This window comes from Geotrypetes seraphini, chromosome 6, assembly GCF_902459505.1.
Source record: "Geotrypetes seraphini chromosome 6, aGeoSer1.1, whole genome shotgun sequence".
Classification (NCBI taxonomy): Eukaryota; Metazoa; Chordata; class Amphibia; order Gymnophiona; family Dermophiidae; genus Geotrypetes; species Geotrypetes seraphini.
This window is the reverse complement of record NC_047089.1, coordinates 225,277,382-225,297,983: the sequence shown is the minus strand read 5'-3', so window position 1 is coordinate 225,297,983 and position 20,602 is coordinate 225,277,382. Positions and strand designations below refer to the sequence as shown.

General features: G+C 41.1%; 1 protein-coding gene across 8 annotated transcripts in view; it reads left to right on the top strand.

Moving 5' to 3' along the window:
• LOC117362176 (CD99 antigen-like) overlaps window positions 1-20,221 on the top strand; it is a 161,698-nt gene extending 141,477 nt beyond the window's left edge. For 5 of the 8 annotated variants that reach the window (XM_033948126.1, XM_033948124.1, XM_033948122.1 and 2 more), the window contains 2 exons: window positions 6,100-6,150; window positions 19,782-20,221. In XM_033948126.1, coding sequence (XP_033804017.1) covers window positions 6,100-6,150; window positions 19,782-19,804 — 74 coding nt within the window. In that variant the 3' untranslated portion in view covers window positions 19,805-20,221. Of the gene's footprint in view, window positions 1-1,901; window positions 2,712-6,099; window positions 6,151-19,781 lie in introns of those variants that run through there. The other 3 variants (XM_033948127.1, XM_033948123.1, XM_033948121.1) reach the window with 2 other exon arrangements.
• The last annotated feature ends 381 nt before the right edge of the window (window positions 20,222-20,602 follow it).

The following is a 20,602-nucleotide window of genomic DNA, read 5'->3' as shown; positions in this document are numbered from 1 at the left end:
CAAAGGACAGACAGATGAATCCCAGGAGCACAGAAGCAGAATTCTCTTCTTTTTTTTTTTTTGTTTAATATATCAGTATTATGTGATTTTGTTTGTAGTCACATGAGACATGTGGTAAGCAATTCTATAAATTGGCACAGAGATTTAGGTACCTTGATGCCATACACCGAGCACCAATACTGTAATGACATCTTAGCAGCAAGATTGAGTTATAGAATACTAGTGTAAGCCGGCATTGGCGCATCTAAATTTAGTGACATCAGTTAACGCCAAGTCAGTGACATTTATAAATACCGTGTTTCACTGAAAATAAGATCTAGCATGATTTTTAAAGATGCTCCTAATATAAGCCCTACCCCAAAAATAAGCCCTAGTTAAGATTGACCCACAAAGCCATCCCGATATTCCCCAATTCCATCCTTGAAACTAGGTCTGCCTGATTTGTCAATAATCTCTCCCTTCCTCTCCTCCACCCCAATTCTTCCTCTTTCCTTTCTCTCCCCCCCCCCATGTGCAGCATTTTTCCTCACCTCTCACCCATCCCCTTGTGCAGCAGCGGCTGCGCTCTAAACAGGCTGTTTTGCAGCCTTCCCTGACGCGGAAGAGGGAAGGCCCCGGTGGGTAAGACAGCAAAGCAGCCCCTTCAGAGTGCTGCCATCGCTGCTGTTTTGGAGGCTTTTGGAGTTGGAGGTATGTCAGGCTCACGGTGGGAGGGTCGGTGGGATTCCGCTGCACAGAGGGATGGAAGGGAGGAATAGAAAGACACTGCATAGGGAAGGCTCGGCCCCGACAGGGAAGGCTGCAAAACAGCCACTGTTTTTGGAGGCCTCGGGAGCTGCTGCACAAGGGGATGGGTGAGAGATGAGGAAAGATACTGCATATGGGGTAGGGGGAGAAAGAGGAAGAATTGGGGTGGAGGAAAGGAAGGGATGATTGTTGTACATGAAAAAAAATAGACATTCCCCGAAAATAAGCCTTAGTGTGTTGAACACAAATTAATATAATACCCAGGAAACACGGTATTGTCACCTAATTGTACTCTGAAGTGCTTTGCACATCACCATGTTTAGTGCGAGGGGGAGAAACTATGTGCACCATTGACACCTTTGTTTAGACGCCCTATAGAATTACCCTTCACGGCCCTGTAGCATCATGGGTGGTGATTATTGTTGTGGTTGTTTTTTTTGGGTTTTTTTTTTGTGAAGAGGAGTCCATTTACTGAAATGAGGGACAGATTGAAAAGTTTTATGAATGATAGTACATAAAGATAATGCATTTCTGGACATTCAGGGCATTCCACTCGTTATTGGAGGAGTTGCTTTTCTCAATCAAACATTACAAGGAATGATGTCTGTGACACGCATAGCTACAAAACAGGCTGCTTCCATTCAAACAAGACTACTCCCAACTAAGTCTCAGGCTTCACAATTTATATGAAGCACCAAAAATTATGGCCGTTTGCAACACTTTGATAAAAAGGCAACTAATATGGCTTACTTTTCCTTGAACAAACAGGATATGGTCTCATTTAAGACTTTATGAATGTGGTATTTTCTGCTTTAGCGATATCAGTCTCTGTAGGCAATATTTATAATCTCCATGGCTGGTGAATGTTGCTTGACATCCTGCTTTGCTCGATAATCCATTTAGTTGTTTTTTTTAACAAATGGATGTTGCTAAGATGCTGTGATCTTTTATTCTGCCCATAACTGCTCTGTGTGGGTGAAACAAAGTGCTGTGAACACAAAGAGCCTGGCATAGATCCATCTTCGCTTTCATTCCTTTGTGTTTCCTGATAATAGTTGCCGGGCTGCAACACTGCTGCATGTCAATACCCATTAATAGCAAAGAGAAATATATTGTGTGGAACAACTCGCTCCAGCCTTCTTTCTCACATTTAGGTTCGGCAAGTAACCTCCTTTCGCAGTTCATAAACTTTAGAGGCCAACAAGCTGCAAGTAGGGTTTGATGTACCGAAAAATAAAATAAAATGCCAACCTGACCAGTTGCCCAGGAACTGCATAACACAGCCTACACCGTGAACTCTGTTCAGCTTCATGTGTGAATCTCGGCGGGAATCTCTTACGACTGCTGCTGATCTCATCATAATCTGACAACTTGTACGTTCTGAGCAGCTGTCTTGCACTGTGTTCTGTATCTACGGATATAAGATGAAAAAAACAACCACCCCAGGAATCGTATTTGTATAGCCTTTGCTTTTGAGACATATATTCTTTAAAAAAAAAAAAAAAGTAATAGTATCATGCAAAAAAAAAAGTGTACATTTGAGTTGTGTCTAAAGAAATGGAGCATATGCACCAGTATTAATGGCTTCAATCAACCCATCTATTCCTGAAATGAACTTAGCACTTTTTTTATGAAACAATTTTTGGACTAGCAGTTCTGCATCTTTTGTGCACCCAGCTTAATTGTAGTAACCGGCCTCCACTGGGCTTTGACACTATCAGTATTCATTTACAACTGCCTCCATGGATTTGAACCTAGGTTCTTGGCGCGGCAGTAGGCAGTGCTCGCAACGGGATCAGCCCTAAATCCTGCCATCAAAAATGGAACAGTGCTTCAATTAGCTAAAAGTGGAGATTAACTGGAGAAAGCTAGGATGTATTTTAAAAAGTGATGTAGACCAAAAATCATAAGTAATGTTGCAATTGTATTTCAGATCAAAATAAAATATTTTCTAAACTTTTTGTTAACATTTCTCTTTTCTTGTCTCTTATGTTTGTTACTTAATTTCTGTTCTTGTAGTACCTGTTTACTCCCCACAAGTCTCATTTTATCCTTGTTTTTCAGTTGTCCATCTAAATTTAGCATATGGTATGGGCACTTCACCTATCTTCCACCATCTCCCCACTCCCCCAATTCTGGGATCCTATAGCCTAGAACAAATGTCAGATTTGCAGCAGAGATGTTAAATACAATTTTCACTTAATATGAGTAGGGTTGGGATTTGTTTTCTGCTGTAATGTACTATATAACACGCATGGCAGTTATTGAGGAGAAAAAGTTAGCTCTGTAGTCTCATGAGCTGGTGGGCTTTGCAGTTTGCCGGAAACAAACCTGAATTCCACATTTGTTTCTTTTTGAAACATGGCTTTTGAAAGCTCAGTATGATTCTGTTTACAAACCAGCTCTAGGCACGATCAACTGAAAGAGCAAGAAAACCTCTTTTTTTAAGTTTTAAAGATCATGCAGCACTTACAGGTAAGTAATCTCCGAGAGGTGTCGGACTTTCCAATAATTACGTGGTGCATTGTTTATCTTGGTGCCAGGACAACTCTGAACTATTATAGAGCAGCTTAATAATTTCAGACTTCGACTTGGCTATCCTACACTAAAACATTGCCGTTATAAAAGATTTCTTGATAAAATTTTGCATTTTGGGCAGGCAAATTGAACAATTGGTTAAGTATAATAATTTCCCAGACTCAGTCTTATTACACCTTTCGAAAATCTATGAAAATGTATCTTTTTGAAAAATTTGTAAATTAAACGTCAATTATAGTCTGCATTTTCTAAGAATGTATTGTCACTGAACTATTCAGTCTCTCTTGAATGTGAACCGCCTAGAACTAAATTGTATGGTGGTATCCAAGAATAAAATTGTTTATTATTATTATAATAATTGAATTTAATACATTCTTCCAAGTTTTATTACTGTTTTAATGTTAAAAAAATCCATCCTTTTTTACTGCTATACCCCTCCCCCCCAAAATAAAACAATTGCATGCAGGATGTCCCATGGGGATGAGGATAAATTTGTCCTCGTGTCATTCTCTAATAGGTGCAATTCACGACAAAGGTATGCTTGGCAAACCCTGGCCTATATTTCTGGGGCCTATGTTTTCCAGAGGCGCGATTCACTATTTGGTGCTGTCGTGCGATTGACATGCGATCGGCGACCGCCAATTATTGGCACCATATAGAGAATCCGGGCCTTTATATGCTTTTATAAAAGGCTCCCAGATCCAGCCCCAGTTGTGCACAAATGCCGACACGCAGAATCGCACCTGTTCTAAAGACATATAAATGTGAGCATGTGTTCTGTGTGTTTGCATGTGCATTTTCAAAGGGACAGAAATGAATGGAGACAGCCAAGGGACAGGAGGAGTCTTAGGGGGGCAATATTCAAAGCAATTTAAGTGGCCAGCTTCTCGGTTCCACAGGAAACTGAGAACTGATGGTCCCGTGAGTCGACGTCGGGCAGGAATGCACTGGCATACATTGGGAATGGGTGCTGCCTAAAAATTTAAAGTAACAGCGCATGCGATAGTGTCCATACTGGGTTCCATGGATGACATCACCTTTATGTGAAAATATATGCCTGCTGTACTCGGAGAACAACTGCTACAGGTAAGTATCTTTGCTTTTCACACACAAAAGGCCTCTTTAACAGCTAACGAGATAATGCATACCTTTGCCCAACTCATATGTACATGAAAGCATAGTCTAGTTGGATATGGTAGACCAGGGGTAGGCATTTCCGGTCCTCGAGAGCCAGAGCCAGGTCAGGTTTTCAGGATATCCACAATAAATATGCATGAGATAGATTTGCATCTCAAGGAGGCAGTGCATGCAAATCCATCACATACATATTCATTGTGGATATCCTGAAAACCTGGCCTGGCTCCGGCTCTTGAGGACCGGAATTGCCTACCCCTGTGGTAGACTCATGAAGTAAGTGTGTAGATTAAATTCACACATAACATGTTCTTCATCTGCACGCAAGTATGCTTGCTCTTGAGCACATAATAAATGTACGGAGGTGCATTTTGTGCAGGTCTGGAGAGGCAGTGTGTCTGTCTTTATATAAAATAGCCTCAAAACAGGTGCCCACTTGCACTTCCAACCTAGGTAGCCTGTTGAATTAATTGCCCTCTTTTTCTGAGAACAGCAAATATCAAAAGAAGAGAGAGGGAGGGAAATGTGTGCTTGGTAAGTTCTTGTGTAATGTTTTAGGATCATTTTACTGTTGGTATAAGGTATCATGACTTCAAAAGAATCTAGGACTGAGATACTACCTTTTGCTGTTTGATTTGTATTATGTGAACACAGCTTATCATATCCTCAGTAGAAACATTCCCTCCCAATAATGGAGGGGGGGGGGGGGACGGGACAGGGAGTGATGAATATCTCTCCCCCCCCAAGGAGTGCAATAATGTGGAAATTTGAGGGGTTTTTGTTTTGTTCTAATGTGTATTTGAATCCTAGTATCATTTGGTTGAACAGATGGTGGTAAAAGCTGTCTCTGTCTTTTGGAGTACTATCTCAGTAGAGAAGGAACAGGCCCTTGTTTTGCTTCAGTAGCTGTCAAACTGTTGCCAGACTTAAATCTTAAAATCCTTTTCTCCCCCCCCCCCCAGCAAATCTGAGAGTAAAATGTCCTTTTAAAAAAACCCTTATACAACATTTTAAATATAGGTAACTCACACATGTGTTTGATTTTCTAAATGGTTTATGATAAGACAGATAAGTCTTAAAATCCTGCTTATGATTGTTTCCCCAGCCTTTTGGAAATGGGTAAGATGTATAAGTTCTCGCCAGTTTACAAAATTTCATATAGTCGGTGTCTGCCCTTACCTCAGTTGGGCAGGCTATTTCAAAATACAGGGCCTGCAGCAAAAAAGGCACATGCCATGTTTGTGTGTTCCTTATTTTAACTACAGAGAAGTATTTTAAATTTCAAAACAAAATTAATAGATTTTAAAAATTTCAGTACCAAAGCTCTTAAAGCAGGGATGTCAAAGCCCCTCCTCGAGGGCTGCAATCCAGTTGGGTTTTCAGGATTTCCCCAATGAATAATGCATGAGATCTATTTGCATGCACTGCTTTCATTGTATGCTAATAGGTCTCATGCATATTCATTGGGGAAATCCTGAAAACCCAACTGGATTGCGGCCCTCAAGGAGGGACTTTGACACCCCTGTCTTAAAGGATGAAGTTTGTTAAATGTGCTATTGAAACCTGTAGACTATCTGAGAAATACTTATTTTAATTTGAGCAGAGTGTTTTAACTCTATGGTGGAAAAACTCAAAAAAATAATTAGTCATTTTTATTTAATTCTGTGTTTTGTTTTTTAGATCAGCCAGTAGACCCAAAGAAGGAGGTGCTCAATGAACGATGGAGACGAGGTTATTAACAGAGGATCTAACCTGATTTCCCCCCCCCCTCCCCTACCATCACCTCTCGCAAACAGTAGCGATGGTCCATAAGTGCACTTTCTTTGGTAATATGTAGTGGTTCCCAAACTCTTTCCTCAGCATTGTCAATCAAAATTAGTTATCAGATAAATCAAAATATGCTGAATAACCTGGTTATTATACCAGATCTATGCAGATAACGCAGCAATTTAATAAAGATGTCCTATGAATCCAGACCTGATGGAGGATTCTATGGACCAAGATTTAGAAACCATTGGAGTTAGTATATCAGTTCAGCCAGTTTACCTGGCTACACATGCAGTCCTAAACTTAAATGGATATGCTGTCCTTTTGAAATTAGAACTGCTATTTATGTCCACCTAAATTGATAAAACAAGGATCTGGCCCTTCCCCAGAACTCCCCTGGTCCCTGCTAAATAAATTTTGGCTGGGGTGAGTAATTTCATTACAGGGTGTCTATGTGAGAGCAAAATAGGTGCTTATGTACCTTTATAAAAATTGGCTCTTACAGTGAGCCCCAGTAGTACATGGTTTTTTCTTACACAGATCTATACCTGCTCCAAAGATGTAAATATGTGTATGTACTCTGTGCATCTAAATACTTATTTTTAAGAGACTGATGCGAGTCCTAGCTCTGCACAAACTACCCTTCCTCGAATGCCTACATACAGATATAGAAGTAGGTGTAACCTTGTGGTAGAAATACTTTTATACCTATGTAATTTTATGAGCCAATTTTTTTTCCATGTAAGTACCAGAGAGAGCAGGAGACGGATGAATTCCCCTGGTTAAAGAACCTATATGTCATACCTGCAAAAGGTAGTGTGGGGGAAGGGCCAGTCACAGAGAGTATCCCATCACCCTATGGGGCAGAAGTGGGAGGGAACAGTCACTCTAAAGTAGAAAAGGAGGAGCCTATCCTGGAGAGTATGGAGTGGGCTGAAACTGACTTCCCAGCTGGAGAGGACTTGGAAGCCAGGGCTTGTAAAACGAGTAAGCAATACAACTTTGCTTGAACTAGCAAACACACACTGAATCTACCCAAGATAAAGGCAGCCAGATTTGGGGTGGTTACAGTGAACAGTGTGTGCTATAAGAGGGAGGTAGCTGCCTCCAATTCTTTGGGAAGTTAGAGAAGGGCTGATTACTGAAACTGCGAGAAGAAATCAGGAACATATGTTTCTTTTCCTTTTGTGATGCTTTTTGGTTTTCTCTTTTGAACAAACCACTAGAAAACTATAACGTGAGTGAGATTCCTTAGCTATACAAGTGCAGGATGGCTCCTATGTGGTTTGGGAGGAACACAGTTGTATAAAGTGGATAATAACCTGAAACTCCTGTGGGCTGGTTTAAAGACAGAAAGCCCGGACTGGCTCAGTTTGAAGCCCTGGACTGAACTGCTGAGATTTATTTTATTTTCTACTTTGATTTGGTTAAAATCTTTTAGATCTTTGGTTAAAAGCTTTTAGAGACTCAAGAGGAGAGGGGCAAGAAGGATAACCTTGCTTGTGGACTCAAGCATTTTGTTCCGGAGTGGCAGAGTACCTGAGTAGAGAGTTGCACGGGGACAGAAATCCCACCCGTCCCCGCCAGGATCCTCTCCGTCCCCACCAGGATCCTCTCCGTCCCCACCCATCCCCGCAAAGAATTACTTCCATCCCAGCCCGTCCCCATAAAAAGCAGCAATTACTTCTGACAGGATCATCAATTCCACAGTTTCTTTTGTGTTTGCGCTGCTGTTTTCCTTGTGGAATCTCTTTGGTGGAACCCTTTTTTTTGTTTTCTGTTCAGGTAATTAACTTATAAACCCCCTTTTTTACTAAGGCTGACGTGTCCATTATATTATATGGACGAACCCTGCTTCCAAAGCCTTCCATCCCCGTGGGAGTCCCGTTGGCTAGAGGGGGGTCCCCGTGGGAGTCCCGTGAGCCAGAGGGGAGTCCCGTGGGTTAGGGGGGATTCCTGCAGGACACCCGTGGGATTCCTGCGATCCCCGTTCCCATGCAGACCTCTAAACCTAAGACACCAGCTAAGACTGGATTGATCCCCTTCCCCATTGGACATGGTGACCTATTCATCACAATATACATAGGCTTAGTCGGTATTCATGGGGCTGGCAGCTAATGTAACCTCTGTTCCCTCCCGGACATGTGTGAAATCTATAGATTGTAGGAATACTCTGCAAGGTTCTGTCCTACCTTGGAAGTCTTCTGTCCACATATCATTGGAGGTTGACTTGACTGCTTACAGATTCCCACCCCAGGGAAATACTTAGCTCTGGCTACTTCTCTTTCCTGGCATTCCCTCAGTTGCCGCTCCCTTAGCGACCTCTTGACTCTGGGCCTCCCTAAACTGTTCTATTTTAGGGCATGTAACCACCTCCCTGCTTCAGTGCTGTTCCTCTGACTCAAACTCTCACAGCAACAGATTCAGTCCAAATATCGTAGCCAGAATTTCATTTATACCGGCTGAAAGGTTTTATAGAGGACCTAAGGGATATCAGACAGCCCTCCAAACAGCATAGTTTGGATGGGTAAATTCCTCATTTGTCCCAAGGTACCTCCTCCACCTTATTTTATATATATATATCTTTTGCTTAATTTCTTATATGTATATTTATTCTTATTTTCAATCTTATAACTTATTTTTCTTAAGCATATTGGATGTACTTAGCTTTTTTTGCATTCAGCTGCAAGCTATTTCCCCAAACGCCAACGCGTTTCGAGATCTTTGTCAAGGCGACAAGGGGAACTTAATATTAACAAAGAACAGCATACCGTCTACCCATATCCAAATGTTTTTTTGGATATGGGTAGACGGTATGCTGTTCTTTGTTAATATTAAGTTCCCCTTGTCGCCTTGACAAAGATCTCGAAACGCGTTGGCGTTTGGGGAAATAGCTTGCAGCTGAATGCAAAAAAAGCTAAGTACATCCAATATGCATAAGAAAAATAAGTTATAAGATTGAAAATAAGAATAAATATTCATATAAGAAATTAAGCAAAAGATATATATATATAAAATAAGGTGGAGGAGGTACCTTGGGACAAATGAGGAATTTACCCATCCAAACTATGCTGTTTGGAGGGCTGTCTGATATCCCTTAGGTCCTCTATAAAACCTTTCAGCCGGTATAAATGAAATTCTGGCTACGGTATTTGGACTGAATCTGTTGCTGTGAGAGTTTGTTTTACGGTTTGAAATTAGGAAGTTTACTGTAAGATGGCTCAATTGCAAGGAGTTCCTCTGACTCAGCAGGTTAGTGCCACCTGCCATAAGGTGGTTCAACTTCAGCTTTGATGAAGGAGTGATCCTATAGAAACCCAGTCATGTAGCACCATTCCCTCACACCCCCATATTGACCTTCTGGGGGGAAGTTAAAATATAAAGCACTTAACCATGTAAGCATATTGACCCAACTGCTTTTACTGCAAATGCAGGTCACACTTGAAAACAGACATTACTTAACCCATAGAGAGTACAGTGTGTTTCTTTTTCTGTCTTTCATTTCTTTTGATATGAACATATTGGATGGTTTTTATGTGGCGGGTCTTCCCCTAAGTTTTAAAGAGAGATTGCGTGGCTTATAGAATAATTTACCAAAGCTACATGTGTTAATCAAGTGATTCGGGGTGAAGTAACTCTGGTTCTCGACAGCATTGCACAAACTGAATATTCATAAGATATGCTTACGCACATTTGATTTATGATCCCAATTAATTATATATTTGGCTATCTTGATGAAAGCAGCTGTTTATATCATTTTGAAAAGAGACATTGCCTATCACTAATTTACTGTTCTCTCAAAAAACTCGTTTCCATTCTTATAAACCAGGCATATGCGTTTGTTGACAAGTATTTGGTTTGTAAGTGCACCTTCAATTTAGTGTACATAAAATCAATTGAAAGCATATTCATTTATGAAGGATTGTGTAAAAAATTGATTTGGTGTAAGAGTTCTAAGGTGCATTAAAAATTTTTTAAATATGAACGTCTGAAACCAAAAAAAGCTACCTGTAAATCAAGAAAAAGTGTTAAAAAAAACCAACCCCAAACGAACAAACCCTCCTATTATCCATTTTGAACAAACTCTCTTAGAACTATGGGTTGTGTCTTATTATTTTACCAAAGTGACTTTAGAATACAAATCAAAATATTTCATTCATTCGATTATTTTACCAAAGTGACTTTAGAATACAAATCAAAATATTTCATTCATTCGATTATTTTACCAAAGTGACTTTAGAATACAAATCAAAATATTTCATTCATTCGTTCAATTTTCTATACCGTTCACCTAGGGGAGCTCAGAATGGTTTGCATGAATTCTGTATATTTCCCTGTCTGTCCTGGCAGGCTCACAGTCTATCTAATGTGCCTGGGGCAATGGGGAGGGAGGGGAAGCAGTGTGGGTTGGAACTCACAACCTCAGAGTGCTGAGGCTGTAACTTTAATCATTGCACCACACTCTTCCCCCATGGGTTTAATGCTAAACATATGCCCCCGAATTCTGTATAGGTCGCCCAAAGCTGGGTGCAGAACCCTGGTTCAAGTGAAAACTAATTACCCAATTAACCACGAACAATCAGTAATTGGCATTATCAAACACTGGACAGTAATTAGGAATTACACATGAATCTGCCCTATGCTGTATTCTGTAAGTTCATAGTGGCTATGGATAACTCAAAAGGGGAGTGGGTCAGAAATTAGGCTCCATGTTATAGAATACCTGCATTTGTGTGCCTAACTGCCATTGGTTGGGCACAAGCATTTATGCCAGCTTTTAGAAGCTATAATTGCTCACACCCAATGTTAGGCCCTGATTCTGTAAAATATGCCTACAGTTAGGCCAGTGGCATGGTGAGGGGCACCCAGGGTGGTGGCGCCTCCTCACTGCCATCTTCTAAACTCCCATCTGCTCCTTCCCCGCCCCTTCTTTTCCCTATACCTCTTTAATGTTCCCGGTGTGAGCAGCAACCCCAGCCCGCTGCGTGCGCCAGTGTCGGCTCTTCCTCTGATATCACTTCCTAGGCACGGGTCCAGGAAGTGACATCAGAGGAAGAGCCAACGCTGGCACGAGCAGCGGGCTGGGTTTGTTGCGCATGCTGGGAACATTAAAGAGGTGGGGGGAAGGGAAAAAGCATGCGCTCACGGTAATGGGTGGTGAAGGAACGGAGGCGGCGGAGAGGAGGATGGGTGCCAGCACCCCCACCAAGATGGAGCCCTGGGAAGACTGCCCCGCCCCTTACTGTGCCACTGAGGCGCCGAGATCGGCATGCCTAGCCAATCTAGACGCCTAACTTGATTTTTAAAATCGGCTTACTGAGCGCTGATAATTGAGAACGCCATTAAAAACAACTTTTAAAAATGTATTTTCTGGTAGGCGCCTACCGGCAAGTAAGCATGTTTAGGAGCAGATTTGGGACGGTGTTTGGATGTGAATTGACTTAAGTGCCTATCTTTGACGCACTCATGTAGGCCAAGAAAACCCTGGCCTAAATGGCAGTGTAACTAAGGATTCAATGTCTACTGGTGCCTAAGAATGCTTTTGCACTGCTAGACGTGATTCTATAAATGGCGCCTAGAAGTTAGATGCTGTTTCATGAATCTGGGCCAAAAATGCACGCTAAGCTAGTATTCTATAAAAGTTGCTCTTTGCATAGCACCCTTTACAGCACTGTCTCTCAAACTGTGTGCCCCGAAGCGATTCTGGGTGTGCCACGAGGGATTCCAGAATTTTACTTTATTTTTAAAAATTCCCTTAAGTGCATACTAGAATACACTTCTCCCTCCGGATTTGCGGGGGATAGGGGCAGAGCTGGACTGTGAATAGTGAAAAACCATGAATATCTTCACGTCCGGCTTTGACCCACCCCGCCTCCCTCCCGCCTTCTCCTCGGCATCCTGGCCTTACCTGGTGGCCTAGCGGGCTTTAGGGGCAGGAGCGATCTTCCTACGCTCCTGCCCCATGCAGATCACCAATAGGAAATGGCTGCCATGAGTTCCCTTAGTCTCTCGAGACTATGACGGGAGCTCACGGCAGCCATTTCCTATTGGCGATCTACACGGGGCAGGAGCGTAGGAAGATCGCTCCTGCCCCGAAAGCCTGCTAGACCACCAGGTAAGGCCGGGATGCCGGGGTGAAAGCTAAAATATGGTTTTGGGTTTTTTTTCTTTTTTTTCCCCCTCCCCCCAAAATTGCAAATATGTGAAATCGCGAGTGCGGAAACCGCAAATGGGGAGAGGAAAGTGTAGATCAAAACAAAAAAAAAATTGTGGAGAGTTGATGGCCAAGATGAAGGCTTTATTAGAACAAGTAAATAATCCACATAAAAATGTCTAGGACCTGAACCACTGGAAACATGTGGACCCAACATGGTCCGTGTTTCGACAGTTGTCTTCCTCAGGGGTCCTTATAGGTCCTATAAGCAGGCTTGTGGATTAAGTAATAAAAACGATTATCTCTGTGCTGGTGAGATGTACTCAAAAGTGAATATTAGAATAGATGACATGTACATCACGTACACATGAGTCTGTCAATGTTGTGAGAGTCTGTGCATAAGGATACAACCGCCCAGACAAGCAGCATTCTTTGACGTGATTTGGTCCATGAAAACTAATGGCAAGTAATTTTTATTTTTTATGCAGTAGTTTTCCTAACTTGAGCTACAAAGGCATTGAGGCTTTGTTACTGTTTAGATCTTCTTATCTTTACGAACTTGGATTTTCAACCCTGACAGAAATTAAATTGAAAAAAAAAAGAACGACTCCATGTTTGCTTGTCGACTATCGAGCCACATTTTGAGTTAATTTGCACTCAAAAACAAGCACATCCTTTAAATCAGTGATTCCCAACCCTGTCCTGGAGGAACACCAGGCCAATCGGGTTTTCAGGCTAGCCCTAATGAATATGCATGAGATAGATTTGCATATGATGGAAGTGATAGGCATGCAAATTTGCTTCATGCATATTCATTAGGGCTAGCCTGAAAACCCAATTGGCCTGGTGTTCCTCTAGGACAGGGTTGGGAACCACTTTCAAATTTAATTTTTGGTTGGTTTTGCGATTTTATAATTTCGGTTATAAAATGTTTCAAAAAACATTTGCTCTGTTTAGTGTGCTAGAGCTAAAAAAAAAAAAAAAAAGTTTGAGAGATACTGCCTTACAGAGTACACTTCCCCCTCCGTATTCACGAATTCCGTATCTATATATCCGCTCAACCACTATTGATAGGAATTTTATGTAGCAAAGCTGTAAAACGTGAGCACAGTGTGTGTTACTAGTAGGATATTTTAAGTATGGCAGATGTTGATAGGAGTATTCCATCTGTGGAATTATTTGGAAGGCAAGAGATCCTAGACTCTTCATGGGGCTAATTTAAGGCAAATAGTTCAGTAACAGAACCTATGAAAGGAAAAAGCTAGAGCCAAACAATCCAATATTAATTTTAAAATGACTTACTTTGTGAAAATCACACTTTATTAATAAAACAAAACTAATAATATCTTTCTGGTTATGTTGGCATCTTGCTATTGTTATGATTTTTCTATTCCCCACCGCAAAGGCTGAGCTATGAAGTGGCAGTGTGCATTACTGAAATTCTCTGCTTAAGTGGGTGGGAATTGGAATCCTAATTGACTGAATGGTGCTATTATAAATTGGTTATATTTATGAAACCACATTAACATTAACAATATCTCAGTGATGAAACAAAACATACTTCCAAGGCATCTAAGTGTAAAATGCACAGATAAGATGGCCTGTTAATAAGAATAATCTTTTAAATGAATACTTTCTTTACCATATGGAATTGTATTGGGTTAGGAAAATGCTTCTCCACACAATACCTTTCACATCAGTAGATTCTATAAACACTTCAGACTTCAGAAATATAAAGCTGCCACCAGAGACTTTTCTATTCTATGGAAAAAGAGGCCAACTGACTTTCACTACAAAATTCAAATTTCTGACCAGCTGACTTTCCCATAAAAATTCAAATTGATGGACTGCTCTGTTCCCAATCAGGTCAGTGAGCCCACTGTTTACAAAGACAAACTGCAGACTTCACAGTATACCCTGAAGAAAGCTACAGCATGGTGGCTGAAATGTCAGTTTCTAACTTGACAAGACTTGAGTCCCAGAAACTTGCAACAAGCATCTTGGGTGGGTTTTTTGTTCCATATTTTTATAGCATAGGTGTACTGTAGGGATTTTAAGTAGAGAGAAATGTGGCTGTTTTATAGTGTCTCTTCCCTTTAAAAACTGCAGTGCCATTTCTGAAAAATAGTCTGAAGTGCTCTTGGAGAAAATTATTTATGATTCCATGGGTTGAAAATATGTAGAAGGGTGGTAGACAAAATTTCTAAGAGCTGGGGCAGACATACTTTTTCTGTGTAACATTGTGTTGTGGTGGCGGCCAAGAAAACAAACAAGATGCTAGGAATTATTAGAAAAGGGATGGTAAGACTGAGACATCACCTTGAGTATTGCATTCAGTTCTAGTCTCGTTATCTCAAAAAAGATATAGCGGCACGAGAAAAGGTTCAAAGAAGAGCGACCAAGATGATGGAACTCATCTCGTATGAGGAAAGACTAAAGAGGTTAGGGATCTTCAGCTTGGAAAAGAAACGCTGAGGGGAGATATGATCGAAGTCTACAAAATCCTGAGTGGATTGATTTAAAAAAAAAAAAAAAATAATAATAATGTTTTTTTTTCCTGCATCAAGATTTACAAAGACTAGGGGACACTCAATTAAATTACAGAGTAATACTTTTAAAGCCAAAAGGAGGAAATATTTTTTCACTCAGAATAGTTGAGCTCTGGAATGCTTTGCCAGAAGATGTGGTAAGAGCTAGAGAGCTGAACGGGGACGACGGGAATCCTGCGGTGGGACTTTGGCGGGTGAGATTACTGTCCCCGCACAACTCTCTAGTAAGAGCAGTTAATGTAGCTGGTCTAAATAAAAAGTTTGGAGAAGTTCCTGGAGGAAAAGTGCATATACTGCTGTTGAGACAGACATGGGAGAAGCCACTACTTGCCCTGGATCAGTGGCATGGAATGCTACTACTATTTGGGTTTTTGCCTGGTACTTGTGTGACTTGGATTGGCCTCCATGAAGATTAGATGCTGGACTAGATGGACCAAAGGTCTGATCCAGTAAGGCTATTATGTTCTTATGATATTTATTCTTTACTGTCTGTTTTTGGACTCCGTTGCTTTCTTTGGCTTTGCTATTTTGGCCAGATTTCTGATTTCTTCTTCTTTTTTTTTTTTTTTTTTGGGGGGGGGGAGCATGCATTCTTTTTAAATATAATTTGAAAAATCACCCAAATCATACTCGGAACACACCCTTTTTCTGTGCATTTTAAATACTGTATGCTGTCATCTGCACATATATGTAGTAGGGATGTGTTTTCATGAAGAAACTTAGGAAATGTCAAAGCCAAGTCCCATGTCATTTTATGTCGCATAGAAAGAAACATGATGGCAGATAAAGGCCAGATGGCCCATCTAGTCTGCCCATCCACAGTAACCATTATCTCTTCCTCTCTAAGAGACCCCACATGCCTGTTCCATGCTTTCTTGAATTCAGACACAGTCTTTGTCTCCACCACCTCTACTGGGAGACTATTCCATGCATCTACCACCCTTTTTGTAAAAAAGTACAGTATTTCCTTAGATTACTCCTGAGCCTATCACCTCTTAACTTCATCCTATACCCTCTCATTCCAGAGCTTCCTTTCATTTATGCCCTGTAGGTATATCTCCCCGATTTAGGCCACTTTTGAACTTTTTTTTTTTAATTTTTATAAGCCCCATAGCTGTTTGTACCCAAAAATATTTTCTTATCTTTCAGCAGAATAAACAAAACACCACCCACAAAAAACTTATGCAAAATTACATGGCAAAGGAAAAATCACTCTGGGTACTAAGGAGTTCACAGCTCAAAAGAGACCTGTAATGAAATATTTCCTATAAAGCATCAAACAAATATTGTAATAATACCTAATGCTTTTTTATTGCATTTTATTTAATTTCTATCCCGTTTTCCCCAGAGCTCAGAATGGGTTACAGGTTAAACATATATAATATACAGTTTACAGGTTACAATTTGCCGTAGTTACAGTGCAAGGGTTTTCAATAACAAATTTTTATCCTAACTCAACACATACTAGGGATCTAATACCAATATACATAATATGCAGTTTACAGGTTAGATTTGCCATAGTTACAGTCCAAGATTTTTCAGTACAAGTTTTTATCCTAATGCAACGCATAGGGCTCCTTTTATGTTTAAATCTGTTTTATTAAATTTTTCAAAATACACCTGCGTACAATACAGAAGCTAAACAATATGCAATGCACAAACCTCCCCCCCCCCCCAAATCAGCCCCCCCTCCCCCTTCCCCTCACCCCTCCCAAAGGAAGAAACAATCACTGCAATAAACAACAAGTCAATATCAGTCCAGGAAACGTGCCCGAACTGTGAGTGACATAGTAGAGCAAAAAGGCCTCCAACAATGAAGAAATAAAGTACCCCGCTTAGAGTGAAGATCAGGAATGGCTTGACGCTCTTAACCCACCAAATGAATCATCTGAATCCGCCAGTGAGAAACAGTTGGTGTTTGCGGAGATAACCAGCATTGTAAGATAGTTTTTATACCTATAAAGATGGCTCGTCGTACAAAGGCAGACATGCCCAGCCGAACCGGGACTAAAGAAAACTTCAAGGTAAAAAGAAAAGTAACTGTGGGAGTCCATGAGCAATTCCAAAGAGACTGAATCAGGAGACCAATGCGCCGCCAGTAGGCCCTAATACCAGGGCATAGCCAAAACATGTGCCCAAGGGTAGCCCTAGGAGCATGACACTTAGGACAGCACGTAGAGGAGCTAAGACGTGCTCTATAGGCGCGTACAGGGGCAAAGTAGGCTCGCACCAGAAACTTGTAATATCGTTCCCTCTCCACCGCAGCAACCGAAACAGTGGATCTCAATTTAAAACTCCATTTTAACATAGTTGCGGTCACCGAAACTTGTAAATCCAGAGTCCAAGAACGTGCTAAGGCAGCATAGTCCAGCTCCCCGGCCAGTTCTTGAAGAAAACGATGGTGAAATCGAAGCGAGATGGGCTCCTGAGTGGTTAAGCCAAAAGATTTGGTTAGTTTGTCCTGCACATCCTCTGTTAAAGCTTGTTGAGGAAGAGACTGCACATAATGTAAGAGTTGACCATAGCTTAACCAATCTTTGGTAGATAATAGGTGGGAGTCCATCAGCCACTGGAAAGGTTGCAACGTACCATCGGGTGTCAAAATTTGAGACATAAAACACACCATTCCGCCTCTATGAGGAAGAGGCGCCCCAACTTAAACCTGGAGAGAAATCCCCATTACCAAAAATAGGTAAACACGGTGTCGCATCAAACCGAATGTGCAATTATGTGCATATTTGTTTCCAGATTTTACGCACCGGAAATAAAAGGAAATCCCCATAGCGAGTACGCAAAGGTAAGCGGGGGACATGTATAAGATAACTAAAGTGAAATGGGGCATATGCAAGGCATTCCACCTCGGCTGCTGAAAAATGAGAAGTCCCGCAAAACCAATCGTTCAGATGACGGAGTTGACAAGCAACATTCATTCGTCCCAAATGTAACAACCCCAGAACCCCCTGAGCTATGGGCAAAGAAAGAGTTTTAAGGGGAATCCGGGAACGTTTACCACCCCATAAGTAGCTTGAGAGTATTTTATGTAACACCCGAAGGTATCGGCGCTGCAGTAGCAAAGGTAAAGTCTGTAAAAGGTACAACCACTGGGGGATAATCATCATATTGTATAAGGCTATTCTACCCAAGAGAGTTAAAGGATAGGAGCGCCAGGCCCGGAGCCTCTGTCCCGTGCGCGTAAGTAACGGTGAAACGTTAAGTGTATATAACAGATAGGTCTTGCGGGATCAGCACCCCAAGGTAACGTAAAGGTGCAGAAGCCCATTCTAGAGGGAAGGGCCCAATCCAAGAGCTTCGGACCTTCCCTTGCAGAGGGAGAACTAGGGATTTTTGCCTGTTCAAGGTAAGACCAGAAAAAAGATGGAATTCGTCCAAGATCTCAAGCGTAGGGCTCCTTTTAGAAAGATGCGCTAGCATTTTTAGCGCACGCACCAGAATAGCATGCGCTAGCTGAAAAATTACCACCTGCTTAAAAGGAGGCGGTAGCGGTTAGTGCGCACTATTCTGTGCGTTAAGGCCCTAACGCACCTTTTTAAAAGGAGCCCATAGTGATGATCCTAGTACCAATATACATTTCTTTGGAATCCAACAGTCGTGGGTAGAAGAGTTAGGTGAAGAATAGTCCAAGGGATCCGATTTGTGGGGGGCAGTTCAAATTTATTAGGATTTTATATACCGCCTTTCAAGGTTATCTAAGCGGTTTTTACAATCAAGTACTCAAGCAGTTTCCCTATCTGTCCCGGTGGGCTCACAATCTATCTAACGTACCTAGGGCTATGGAGGACTGAGTGACTTGCCCAGGGTCACAAGGAGCAGCGCGGGGTTTGAACCCACAACCCCAGGGTGCTGAGGCTGTAGATCCAAGCACTGCACCACACATTCCAGTGGTTTGGTATGAAGGGGGAGTAGGAATGTCGTTTGGCGGTTTGCAGTTGAAGGGCACGACCAGATAGCATTTTGAGGCTTAGTTCAACCTGGGAGTGAAGGGACCTGTTTGGCACATACAGAGGAAGCTTGGTTGTCATGTAGCCCGGCACCAAGGATTTGAACGCTAGCATCAGGCCCTTGAAGACGCAATGTTTGGCTATGGGACAGTGAGCCGACAATAGAGCCTGGGAGACAGTACCGTAATACCGGATCTGATGCAATGCTTTAAGTACTTGGTCTGTAAGTGGTTTTGTCTTACTGAAATTTGTTACAGAAATATAAAGATATTTGAGGGAAAAAAATGAACATTTTCAGATTTTATATCATATTTCCCTGGCTGTTTTACTAGGATTTTTTGAAATTTATCAGCCTAGAAAGTGTCTGAGATCAGAAAATAATTTGAAACTGAGCTTATTAGAGGGTAAGATGTCAATCTCTCATGTTAGGATTGGTGCAGCGATGCTGTCTGTCAGGTGCTAAACTTTGGAATGCGTTGCCTAGAATTTTGCGATACTGTGCTGGGAGGATGAATTTTAAGAAAATTCTGAAAACTCAATTGTTAGAGCTTTCCCGTTGTGTTAGGGTTGGGTTTTTTTTTTCCGTTTTTTACGAGTGCTGTTTTGCAATTGCGTTTATATGTGGTGTTTAACCTGTTATGATTGCAATCTTTGTAAACCGTATAGTTAATATACGGTATATAAATTTTTAAATAAATAATATGGGAAAAGCCAGGAAATAAACATTTTCTGGCTGCTCACCTCTAATATAATAGAGCCATTTCTGAAAACATCACTTATGCTATTTTGCAAAATTTATTCCTAAATATCTGGCTAGAGTGAATTTTTCTTCTTTCTTTTAAGGTAGCAAACATGGAAAGTTATCCCAGTCTAAAGAAAATCTTTTATTTGATGTATAACTATTTTGTTGATGTTCTTTTCTTTCCATTACAGTCACGAATGATCCAGATTATTAATCTAAGTCGAGGAAGGTGAAGAAGCTCAATGAAGATGACTTGCAAATCTATCTGAACCAACCTTAGCATACTAAGAGAGTTTTGCAAACATACAAGAGGGGTGGGAGAGGAAGAATCAGGATGGTTTTAAGACAAGTGTGATTTATAGTTTTCTTAAGGGTTTTTTTTTTGGGGGGGGGGGGGTTGCTGTGTAATATCAATTTTGCACACTAATAGGGTTTTGAAATCTCTAAGCATACTAGACATGAAATTTTAATTAAATCTCCTTTTCCATATTCCATTAATTGCCCTAAATGTGAATAACCGATGCAGCTTTAAGTACCATGAAGTAAAATGTCTGCAGTGTACACGTGTTTCGACATTACCATCTTTTCTCTTAACTTAGAAGGAGCCAAAAAAAACCCCAAAACAACCCAGTCTATACTGCAATGCAGTCGTATGAGCAGACATTTGAATGGGATGCAACATTCAAATGTTAACTTTTTTGAGAGCTAATCATTCTAAAGCATTTTAAAAATATTTTGGATCAGTAGGCAGTAGGAAGGAAAAATTTTACATTTAATCTATTGATTGTTATAGCATAGTATAAAAACAAACTCAAAACATAGGTGGTGGTTTAAAAAAAAAAATTTATATATATATATATATATATATATATAGTCAAACCTGTTTGCGAGTGTTTTGCAAGACGAGCAAAACATTCTCACAAAACATGTCTCGCAAACCGAGTGTTGACTCGATTTGCAAGCCCCCCCTGAGAACCGGCATCGCTCCCCCGCTCGCAAAGCCCCTCTCCCC